The 12,097-nt window shown below is 40.3% G+C and overlaps 1 protein-coding gene across 2 annotated transcripts in view; it reads left to right on the top strand.

Annotated features, from left to right (window-relative positions):
• Positions 1-11,320, top strand: part of parga (poly (ADP-ribose) glycohydrolase a) — a 40,259-nt gene extending 28,939 nt beyond the window's left edge. For both annotated transcript variants that reach the window (XM_062519275.1, XM_062519276.1), the window contains 6 exons: positions 1,212-1,359; positions 6,956-7,034; positions 8,039-8,147; positions 8,587-8,692; positions 9,821-9,949; positions 10,312-11,320. In XM_062519275.1, coding sequence (XP_062375259.1) covers positions 1,212-1,359; positions 6,956-7,034; positions 8,039-8,147; positions 8,587-8,692; positions 9,821-9,949; positions 10,312-10,481 — 741 coding nt within the window. In that variant the 3' untranslated portion in view covers positions 10,482-11,320. The remainder of the gene's footprint in view (positions 1-1,211; positions 1,360-6,955; positions 7,035-8,038; positions 8,148-8,586; positions 8,693-9,820; positions 9,950-10,311) is intronic.
• Positions 11,321-12,097: the final 777 nt, after the last annotated feature.

Below are 12,097 nucleotides of genomic sequence, written 5' to 3'. Positions count from 1 at the left end.
CTCATAGACCTCATGCAGAGCTTAATTACCTGAGACCTGAGTGATTGACTGAACAGCTCATTTTACAAATACCAGACAATAAATACTATGGCATTCTAAAAGTGATGTTCTCCATCATCTTCCATACGTTTACGTAATCAGTCAGGTCAATTAAGGCCATACATCTTTTCTCCTGAGCTGTTTGTGTTTGCTGTGTGTGTGTGCTCACACTACAGTTCTCAACGGGCCTGAAAATTACAACCCGACCCGACCCGTGGCTTTCAAAGCCCGAGCCCGATGTAACCCGACACATCAATATGAATATCTGCCCGAGCCCGGCCCGCGGCCCGACGCCGGGGGTCGAGTTTTCCCTTGTTATATGGAGACTGACGGGCTGTGGGTCGTTAAGGCCACTTATGTGCAGTGACCTAACCCACGTAAAAGATTAAGCCCGAGGACCGACCCGACCCGAGTCATCTGCTTATATTTTCTACCCGAACCCGGCCCCAACCCCTGGGTCCCGTCGGGTTTGTCGAGCCGACCCGACCCGTTGAGAACTCTAGCTCACACTACTTCTGCCCATGCCCCAAGAATGCTCTCCGTGACCAGGGCAAGTGCACCCTCATGTTTGACCGGTAGAGGTTCTGTTCTTCGGCCCCCTTCCTTCGCCGCCTCTTTTGCTTAGGCATGGGGGGCATGATGACAGCTGCTGCATACACGAGTAGCAGTGCGTGGGATCTCATGAGGACACTGGGCCCTAGTGGCCAGACTGACGGATGTTTCTGGAAGGGCTGGCTGGGGCTGACAGGCTGTCAGGGGCTTTGAGAAGAGGTGCGACAGCTTGACCTGGAATTGAGCGACCTGATCAGTGAGATCAGCTGGCAGCCTGCCACCATCTCCCTGCCTCCTCCCCTGCTCTATGGGCCAGTGAATCTAGACCTGACAGCCTGCAAAACAGACCATCATACAGACACTCCACTGTTTTTATTTACTTGGGCTTTCTTCTACAGCCCAGTGGCCTCTTAGCCTTGGCTGGCTCAGCTCCCTCTGAGTACACTGAAAAGTCCGACATAGAGAGTGCTGATGTATAGCAAGATTACAGAGGAATGTTTGAAAAGAGATGCTAGAACGTCACGCTATTAAACTCAGTAGCTTAACTTTTATGTGTGCTCACTAGTGCTTTGGGTTGTCTGGAGAAGTCTGATGTTTTACAGTGGTGTCTGCTGTCACAGGTGGACTTTGCCAACCGATTCGTTGGGGGAGGGGTGACTGGGGGGGGCCTGGTGCAGGAAGAGATCCGCTTCATCATCAACCCTGAGCTGATTGCGTCACGTCTCTTCACTGAAGCCCTGGACCACAACGAGTGCCTTATCATCACAGGTCAGCGGCGCACACAAATACACATGGCTCACTGTTTTTTATTTGAAGTTCTTCCCTCAGGCAAAAGACTAAGAGTCCCCTTTTATAAGTCCAATAGGACAAAAAATGATTTTACCCCCAGTGCAATTCGCTTGCTAAATTTGCACAATTTGCTCTGTTGCACATAATGGTTGATAGGCATTTGTGACTTGTGTTCTTTGTGTATTTTTGTTTCTTGTGTCCTTTTGTGTATTTTTGTGTTATTTATGCATACCTGACTGCAAGACAAGTTTCCCTGAGGGGACAATAAAGTTAACCTAACCTAACCTAACCTGACTAGGTTCATTGCATCGAAATCAACTTGAGTTTTAGACTGGAATTGAACAGAAAGAGTAACTAACAGGAGTTACATGTGTGTCCTTTATGACTAATTAAAGACCAGACGTGCTGCTGCATTTTTGATTATCTGTAATGGTCTCTCACTACACATGTAGGGAGGTCAGCTAACAGTGAATTGCTATACTGTAGGCCAGTTGGGAATGAATCATGGCCTGTACAAGCAGTTGTGTGGCATATTGTGTTAGGTAATGTCTGATCTTCCGAAGATTGTATATTATACAGCAGTTAGATCCGGTCCACCTATTTATTAATTTCTGATTGGACGAGAGGCAACTGCTCGGTTTTGGAGAGATTGAGCAGAAGGTGTCGATCAGAAATAACTGGCCTGATTTTCATGAAACTTGCTGGAAATGTATAGCATTGGTCAAGGAAGAAGCCATTTAATATTGGAGCGCATCACACTATTTCGCTTTTGCTAATATTGCAAAATAACGAATTAATTAATCTTTTATGGCTAATGTTGCGAGATATGGCATTAAAGAGACCTCTCTGTCTCTCCAGTCGTCCACCCATACTTGTGAGATTTCTTAGATCGTATTTGACCTAATTTATACATGTACTTTTTATACAGAGCAACACACACTCACATTCTCTCATTCCTTTTCTTTCCCACTTCCAATTTGGAGGTAAATCCATTACATTGATTTACACACTAGGCTGCCAAGACTTTCCTCTTTTTTTCCCCCACAGCTGAATTGCCTTATTCTTCATGCGCCGACTCAGTGCTTGGTCCTGTAAATGTGAAGTGACCCTCTCTTTTCTCCCCTCCCCCACCATCATCACTCCCTAGCTTTCCACTCACTTGTCTCCTTCTGTCTTTCACTCATCCGTCTTCTTACCCACTTACTCTCTCCTTCCTGGGCACCTGCTGTAACAGAGGGGGTGTTAAGTTGGGTCCAGAACATCTTCTGTTGGCTTGTTCATTCCTTGTGTGTTTTTTATCTTTCCTTCAGATAGGGAAAGGGTGCATCAGCAATACATACCCTAATTTCCTGACTATTAGCCGCGGCTTATACATTAATTTTGCAAAATTTCTTCAACTATGAGGTTAATACAGGGGGCCTGTTAATATGGTGTTAATATGGTTTTGTTTCTTTTAACTTGCATAAAACACTGCCCTGCGGCTTATACACAATGCGGCTTATATGCGGGAAATTACTGTATACAATGTATTTGACAGCAAGTGTTTCTTTACTATATTGTCTTATGGAGCTGTGCCATATTGTATCTCAGATTGCGTATAGCATATTGCAATATTTTCTATATCGTAGGATTTTTTTATATTGGCATGTTGACAGGAACTGTTTTTGCATAGTGTTGAGCGCAACTTGGGCATTTTTTCAATATTCCAAAAGGTGCCCGTGGAGATTTTTCTAGCATTTGACCATGGTGACTAGTTCTCCTAGGACATCCTAGGACATTTATTTGATGTAAAGCGCAATATAAATAAAATGTATTATTATTATTATTATTATTATTATTATTATCCTAGGACATCCTCACTCAAACTCTTTACTGCTAGTGAAGCTAGTGAGTAAATGGAGTGAATGTGCCTATGGCTGAACCACAGCTGTATTACAGCCGTCAGTATCCTTTGTCGCCCCATTGTCCCCCATTCATGTCATATTGCTTCAATGTAGAATGGTTGAAAATAGCACAGGAGAACAGGATGTGTGTTGTAGATATAGGTGGATGAATTAATGTCTCCCTTTCAATTTGAGATGAAAGCACACTATATATTGATGTAGATTGTGAAGGCTTTAAGACGAATAAAGATTATCAGTGGACTATCACAAGTAGTCTGTAATTAATTGTATACTGTATTAGCATACTTAACTCTTATTCTACATCAGTATTGTTGTTTAGAAAGAGTTTATTCTTGACTGGATTGTTCAGCAGTAAGATCTCAATGGTCGTCGGAACCTATGAATTTATTTTTTTCTCCTTATTTTGTGGCAGCACAACTCATTTAAACCTATTGAAGTGCAACTTCACTGGAGTTCAATGGCTCTTCAGAATGCTTTGTTGCGTTTTATACAACAGTTAGGTCCGGTCGAACGATTTAGCAATATCTGATTGGACGAGACGCGCTCTATCAGTGGTGATATTAACCGATATCACCACTGGTGACTCTTCACAGCTAATAATCACTCCGCGACGTTGATTCTTCGCTTTGATTTAACCAGAGACGGCATTCCATGTTCTTTGATTTAGCAGTTGCATAGCAACCACAAGCGTTCTGAGCTAGGCCTACTTCGCATAGCGGAGGAACTGGGCTAAATAAAACGATGGCAAATAATAATTATCCTTCCTAAAAATGCACTCGGGTATCTTTTTTTTGTTGGCAATGGAACTGTTGTATAAAAGCATTATCGCACTCGTGGTCGTGGTGTTGTTGGCCAATATCGCCACGGCTGTAGTTACCGACGGCACTCAGCCTTCGGCTTCGTGCCTGCGGCGAACCACAGCCGTGGCGATATTGGCCAACAACACCACTCCCACTCGTGCGATAATGCTTAAGCATGGAACAATACTAAAACCTAATTTTCAGTAAATGGAACTGTCAAGGTGGCTTGACCTCTTTTTGACTGGCAGCATTTTAGAATTACACATTGGCATACAGTAGGAGGATTCCAAGTTCAGTCCATCAGTGTTGGCATGTCAAGTTGTGAAGCAAACTGCAGCTCATTGTCAGTCATTTGCTGGCAATAGGCTACCATTAATTCCATTTCTTGTTTGAATGTAAGGTAATGCAAACAAAATAAAGAGTTCTTGTGTCTGTTACTTGTTTTTGTTTAAATTGTATGTTTAAGTATAGCCAGTTACCTAGCTACAGTATGTAAGATGGCAGATGATGCTAATATTGTTGTTAACTTCAACATGAACAAAAATGAAGCCATTTGATGGTTTTCATTATGTGAAGCAACTTATATTAAAACCGGAAGGCAGATGAACACCCAAAATTGATTTAGTTCAAACGTCAAGGAGAAATACACAACCTTTTCAACTCCCCTGGTATGACTAGTGAACTGGCTAACTGTACTTGTTGTGAGAGAGAATGTAGCCAATTTAACAATCTCGATCTTAAAATTGTTTGGTCAAAACTGTCATACCCGTAATTTCCTGACTATAAGCCGTGGCTTATACATTGATTTTGCAAAATGTATTCCGCTATGAGGTTAATACACGGGGCAGTTAATATAGTGTTGATATGGTTTTGTTTCTTTTAACTTGCATAAAACACTGCGGCTTATACACAATGCGGCTTATATGCGGGAAATTACTGTAAATCTGTCTATTGTACAGTGTCCTTGGATGACCTTAAATGTGCTCATAAATACAATTTGTGGTTTGGGGATCTGGTTAACTTAAGCCCGCAAAGGACAATATAATAGCCTGATAATACTAATGTAATAATTGACTAATTTTATGACTGCCTCCCCTTTTTGAGACTGGCAGGTTGTACTTCGTACTTCCCTCCTTCCTGAAAATGTGTTTGTGTCAGGATTATGTCCTTGTGTTTATCTGGTTTAGGCTCTACACAATATGATGAAAGGCCACTGTCCACCCCAACACTTCTTAGCCATCCTTCATTCCCACTCTGTCACCCGCTAAACAAGAGCAACAGTCTCTTTTGCAGTTCATCAGGGTTTGTCTTTTGGTGTGCCTCAAAAACTAGCTTTATGGGGTCAGTTTACTGAAAAATGCACTCATAGCCCTGTTGTAAAGCAATGGTATTTTGTAGTGTATCTAGAGATGTGTTTACCACACCCTCTTCCACTGCACGAGAGTATCCATCCCTCTTAATCTACTCTCTTACATCATTTAATCACAAAATGTCAGGAAATGGTGGAAAATGTTGATTACTGTTTCCCAAATGCCCAGATTATGTCCTCAAATGCCTCGTTTTGTTCACCAGCCAAATATGTTTTGTTTACTGTAAATGAAGTAGGTAAGTGTAAGAAGTTTCAAGTGTAAGAAACTGCTATCAGAGGATATTGACAAGTCCTAAATGAATGCTCCAATACTGCACAGTCTGTCTGTCAGATTTAGCAAAATGTGAATTGGTGATCTTCATTTTCTGTGGAGTTTCTAGCACACTATCACATAGCACCAACCTTCCCCCTTTATACATCACGACACTGGGCTCCCAATGCATGGCCACTACATGAATGGAGTTGGCAGTGCTTTCTAGATCAGGGACCTGGGAGAGTGCTGGATTTAATCTTGTAAATGCTCTACTGTATGTTGGACTGCCTTTGTGGGTACAATCTCAAACCTACATTTAATCAAGGTGACACCCCCTTCTGGAACACACTCAAAGAAATACTCAAATAAAATATTCGTTTTGTGGGAAGATGTGACTAGACTGTCGCGATGCACCTCGCAACTTAGTAGTAGTCCTTTTTTGTTTGTTTGTTTGTTTTTTAAATTGGTCATCATTAAGCTACCTGTCGTGTTGTACAGCTGGGCTACAATGGGCGTGCAGCTGAAGCACAAGCGTACACCTGCTGCAACAGTTAGCTTCCACTATAATTAAAGAGGACATAGAATGGATGAATTGAGTATTGCACTGTGTTCTCTGATGTTAAAATAGTATATATTCAACTTTGATTTAAAAAAAAAAATAAACTCAATTGCAATGTTACCAGACTAAAACCATATATTTAGGCTGGGTATTGAAATGGTCTGTTTGACTAAATGGTGCCCTCTTTGGCAACCCCAATTGAACTTCAATGGCTTTGCGATGTCTGACATCACAAGCAAGCAGTTTTGCTGAATCGCCCATTTTTTAGTGTCTATTTCTAAGTTCAAGATTTTCATATAATATGAAGGAGGGCACAACCATGCCTCATGTTCATGATAGCTCTTTGTTTATGCACAACCTCTCATAATTCATGAAAACCAAGAAAAAAATGATTTCCATTCTATGTCACCTTTAACGGAGCTGCACCAGACGTGATGTGCACATGCGAAAAAACACAGTATTTTTTACGCTCAGCAAATGGAACATTTCCGGTGCATGCCCAATGTAGCAATGTTTTGAGTCATGGGAGCTGGCTGTTTAGCAATATGTACACAAGCATTTTCCATCTGGTGTTTTTTAATTAAGCACTCATGTTTTGGAATATCCCTCATGTTTTGGTGGTGAAAAGCAGTGTAAACCTGCCTGTGTGTAAACCCGCCTAATGCCACATTGTTTGATTGTATCTTGCAGGAACAGAGCAGTACAGCAAGTACTCTGGCTATGCTGAGAGCTACAAATGGAAAGAGAGTCACAACGATGAGACGCCAAGGTACCGTAGGCTATCTGCATTATGTTAGGAAATATACAGTGATCGGGTACAGTGGGTATAGTAAGTATTCACACCCATGCTAAAGTTGAAAATCTTTTGAGAATTGATTGTAATGCCTTAATTAAAAAAAAATGAGTAAAAATCAAACCGCTCAAGGACACTCATTTTCTTTGTGATTGAAGAATGTATCGTAAATAGATCAATGTTCATCCTTAAATACAGGGGGCATAAGTATTTGACCCCTATGTTAAATTCCCATACAGTAGGAGCAGGAGGATTTTTTTTTTTTTTTAGGCCAGCTATTTCATGAATCCAGGATATTATGCATCCTGGTAAAGTTCCCTTGGCCTTTGGAATTAAAATAGCCCCACATCATCACATACCCTTCACCATAGCTAGAGATTGGCATGGTGCTTTTTCCAGTTAGCCTATTAGCCTGTTTGATTTGCATTGAGCTCAATGAGCATCAAACAGGGGTTTGGGTGCATCGGTGTGAATACTTACTATACCCACTGTATAATAACTAAATGTATGTTTTAGGGAAGACACATTAATGATGCATTTTGTATTGACTCAAAAACGCTGGAATTGCATAATCTTTGCATGGCATCAGTCTAGTACTATGACATGGCTGTTCCAAGAGAACAGGTCCACACTCCATGGGTAACACCATGAAACTTTGGACCTTCAAGTGGTTCGAGTGTTTACAGGACCTGTGCAGAACTTGCACCTGTTTGTCTTTTGCATTTCCACTGATGTGCAAGAACGTAGCTTATTGATTTTGTTCTTCAATAGCAGTATCAGTTTTGAGCAACACAAAAGTGACATTCTCTGTTAAACCATATAATGTCTAGATAACATTAGCCTGATTTATGATTTATGATTGAGAGTTGCATTTCTAAACAGTTGATATATAATATTGTTGTATTGGAAATTATGAAGAGGTTGTAAAGCGATTCCTCATTTCTCCTAACCCATTTGTGCTGTGTTCTCATCTCTCTCAGAGATGATTGGCAGAGGAGATGCACAGAGATAGTTGCGATAGACGCATTGAAGTACAGACACTTTCTAGAGCAGTTCCAGCCTGACAAGATGATCAGAGAGCTAAACAAGGTAAGTCAAATGTGGCAAGCTCTTGAGAGTTGACCACCATATCCCTCATGCTGTGGCTCTCAGATATGGTTTCACACAGTGGTGTAGTCTACGTGATACGCGGGACTACGCAGTATGCCCACTTAAAAATAATCACCATCTCAGTATACTCACTTAAAATAGGCAAGGATAGGAATTAACATTTGGGGTTGATCACAGTATACCCTCTACAACTAAAGTACATTACAATATGCCCACTACAGCTACTGTAACTAGACTACACCACTGGTTTCACAGATATTGTTCCTATTACTTGGATTTGCCTCCTTTACATAACACCTCCACCTCCACCTTTTGCCCAAATTGAAGGAATTACATGTTGAATTCCCTACCAAGGGAAAGGAACCACGGTGTCTGTGGTTGGTGAATACTCATGTATTGTTTGTTGTATTCCTTCTAGGCGTATTGTGGATTTTTCCGACCAGGAGTGAGCAGCCAGTACCTCTCTGCTGTTGCCACGGGGAACTGGGGATGTGGAGCGTTCAGAGGAGACACACGACTCAAAGGTATTCAAATGAATCATTCTGAATTAAATTCAGCTTGTTCCCTAGATTATCTACATGTATCACTGCTGTCTCGTGATTATAGCTGTTACATAAATGTGTCCTAACTGTGAGACCTCTCATCTTAATACCATCTAGTTCCTTGGGTCTCTCTGGGGTGAAGGCAAATCCAAAATGATGGAGCCCTGCTGTGCCTTTCATTTAGCTCAAGACTATTTGTCCACTTACTTACTGTTATTTGCAACATATATTTTCCATGTGGAAAAATGATGATGATTTCTTGAGCCACCCCAGTGAGTGATCTAGAGTAGGGGGCTATTTATTTGTGTGTTTGTTTATTTATTTTAGAAAAACAAAAAGGGCTACAAAATACACAATAAATATTATAGCACTTTAATCAGCACTTCCCCTTTAGTGAAATGATGTTTCTTATTTTAGCACCTGCTAGTTTATGTTGCAGGCCATGCTCATTTGTCTTAACATAGTCATTAGTCTGTCATCACCATCTATCCCCTTTAAATATTTAAACTAGGGAGAACTTTCATTTGAATCTGTGACTAAGACTAAATTCCTTAATAGGGTTGGTTACACATGGACTATTTACCTTTTAGATTTAGTTTGGATAGAAATGTGCCCAGTTTGTCTTTTCAATACTAGACACTGTTTATCCAAATGTATTAGTGCTGTCAATTGGTAATAATTTAATCAGATTCATCACAGAATTTTACTGTGATTAACAAACACTCAAAACTGAAAAACACGTGAGTCAACATAGAAGAAATCAACTAGATTTAAAATGTTGGTGACGGTGAATTTATGGTGACGGTTGGTTATGGTTAATTTATCTGTATGAGCTACTGTTTTTGTACTGTTTCTCTCAGAATAAATGTGCTTCTCTTAGGTTAGATCTTTCACCATTGCTTTCATTGTGATATTTTTTTATACTTCTTTTCACTGAACTTTCCTGGGGTTCCAATGTATTTGTAGGACGCTGTAACTTGCCTTGCCACAAGGAAGGTATTTCTTGACATTTTTTGAGATACTTTTGCCTGTGATGAAGGTGTCCCTGGAAAGGCAGTCTCAAAATGTCTGTTTGTTGTTTCGGATGTTCATGGTCTCTCTGTTCCATAGCCTTGCTGCAAATGATGGCCGCCGCGGAAAGTGGACGGGACATGGCTTACTTTACATTTGGGGATGCTGAACTGATGAGGGATGTGAGCGACCTGCATACATTCCTCACAGACAAAGCAGTGACTGTTGGTAATGACCATTTTCAATCAATTCCCCTTTCATCTTTCCTGAGTATGATTTTGTTGATATTACATATGGAAACTTTGGTTTCTTGTGAGATTTTCAGTTTTGACGTTTTTTTAAAACATTGTCCTGCGGCTTATACACAATGCGGCTTATATGCGGGAAATTACTGTATATTTGTACAGATTTCCTGTTGGTGGAGTAGTAGGCAATGTCACATAAACTCCTGAAAAGCTGTTGGGCCCATGACTGAAAATGACTGAAAATCTAGCATTTGAAGAAGTCTAAGATTCATGAATTTGTCTTATTCACTTTCTTTTCCCCTCTGCCTTTCTATGTATGTGTCTATCTATCTGTCTTTTCCTCAGGTAAACTCTTCGTAGAACTAAAGCAGTACTTTAACATTGTATGTAAGAACTGCTCTGGGCCGCAGCCAGATGTGAGTTTATATGGATTTCTTTATGAGAGACTCATCTCGGATCCTGAACCCACTGATACTGAGAATACTGCTGCAACACCTAGCCCATCTACAGGCTGACTTCAATACAGGGATCTAAACACTTTTTGGTGAAATGCCTGAAAACTTTTAAAATTGTTTCAATGCCATTCTGAGATCTAGTCTACAGAAGCACAGTATGCCTTGTCTTCTTTTACTTGCAAATATAGCACTCTGAATGAGTCACCAAATGTCCTACAGAATTGACGAAAATAGCAATAGTTAATCTTGGTTGCTGTAATGTCTGGGCACATTCTGAGATTTTGTTGGTTTACAGATAGCACTGCGTAATCAATGGTGGCCAAATGTATTGCATGATCTTGTGAAAATTGTCAGTGGAATGAGACATTAGGACACTACTATTGGTGTTTAGATTCTTTAAACTGATGGAAATGAGTCAATCTTGCAATACATACATGATATGTTGTTTTCTGAGGTGTTGTATGTTGTATTCAGTAATATGCATGAAAACAACAACCTAGATACAGACTGCAGTGGAACACAGTTCCATGTGATTGAGATCCCCAGCATAAATAAAGCTTAAATCCTTTTTCCACATCTAGTGTATGTGTGGTATTACTGCAGTTAACGCAATCATCAAAATAACTTTCCCACTACAATAGTTTTGTCGTATGAATGGGTCTATTGAAGCGATGGTGGTTTGATAACTTTTCATATATTCCTTGCATGATGTTTTAACAGGCTATCATGATAGGGGGTGTGGGGTGGGATTTCTATTCTTAATTTGTGTCTTTAATTTTGTTATATTTGGGATTTAATAGGGTAGTAAATATTTTCTGTATTATGCATTGTACAATTATTTGTTAATTAAACTTTAAACTATTATTATTAAACAGTTGAAGCTGCTCAACCTCCAAGTATGAAGCTGCCATCATCAGTGGTTTATTTATTCTTTGGTATATTATGTATTTATTATGTTCTTTGTGCTTTTTTGTGCTGTGTTGTTAGATGGTCATGTGTGTCCATCCAGAAATCTGCTCAGCAGAGTTTATTATTATGTTTTTCTTAATGCAGTTACAGGGTTTTCGGCTACTGTGCCCCCCCTGCAGTTACGGGGTGTTTTTATTTGACACAACTGTCATAAATACTCAAGACTAGCCCCCTTCCCCCTGGGCATGGTACAGATGAATTTGTTTACAACCTGACTAAGATAATTTCTGAAGAGCCATGTCGACTGACAAGGTAATATTACACGATTTACCTACGAATAGTAGGCTATTGCACAATTGCTATAAAGCAATTTGTGATTTTCTGGGTTGAGAGAAAGAAAGCTGCAAGGCTGGTTCCCCGTAGACGGCTAGGCTAGAGCTACGGATGATGCTTGATTCTCCCTATTACAGGTTAGTTTACCATCAAAGTGACTTTCAAAGAATTGCATAGTATGCCTTTAAACATGTTGAATTTACCAGTGCAGCCGGATTGTTTATGTTATACTTCTACATTTCTTAGCAGACATTTTTCTCCAAAAGAACTTGAACTTGATTTAACCAAGAACCAAACAAAACACACCAGAGATGTAGCTTATGCCTCCCTTTAGTATTCCTAAGGGAACCACACAGTTTTTTTGTTTTTTTGTTCGACCACTTTCCTACCTCCACTTTGTTTGATTCCAGTTCAAGGAGCCAGGACTGGAGAGC

The sequence above is a fragment of the Sardina pilchardus genome, chromosome 18 (genome assembly GCF_963854185.1).
Source record: "Sardina pilchardus chromosome 18, fSarPil1.1, whole genome shotgun sequence".
Lineage (NCBI taxonomy): Eukaryota > Metazoa > Chordata > Actinopteri > Clupeiformes > Clupeidae > Sardina > Sardina pilchardus.
This window is presented reverse-complemented; position numbering and strand designations above follow the sequence as displayed.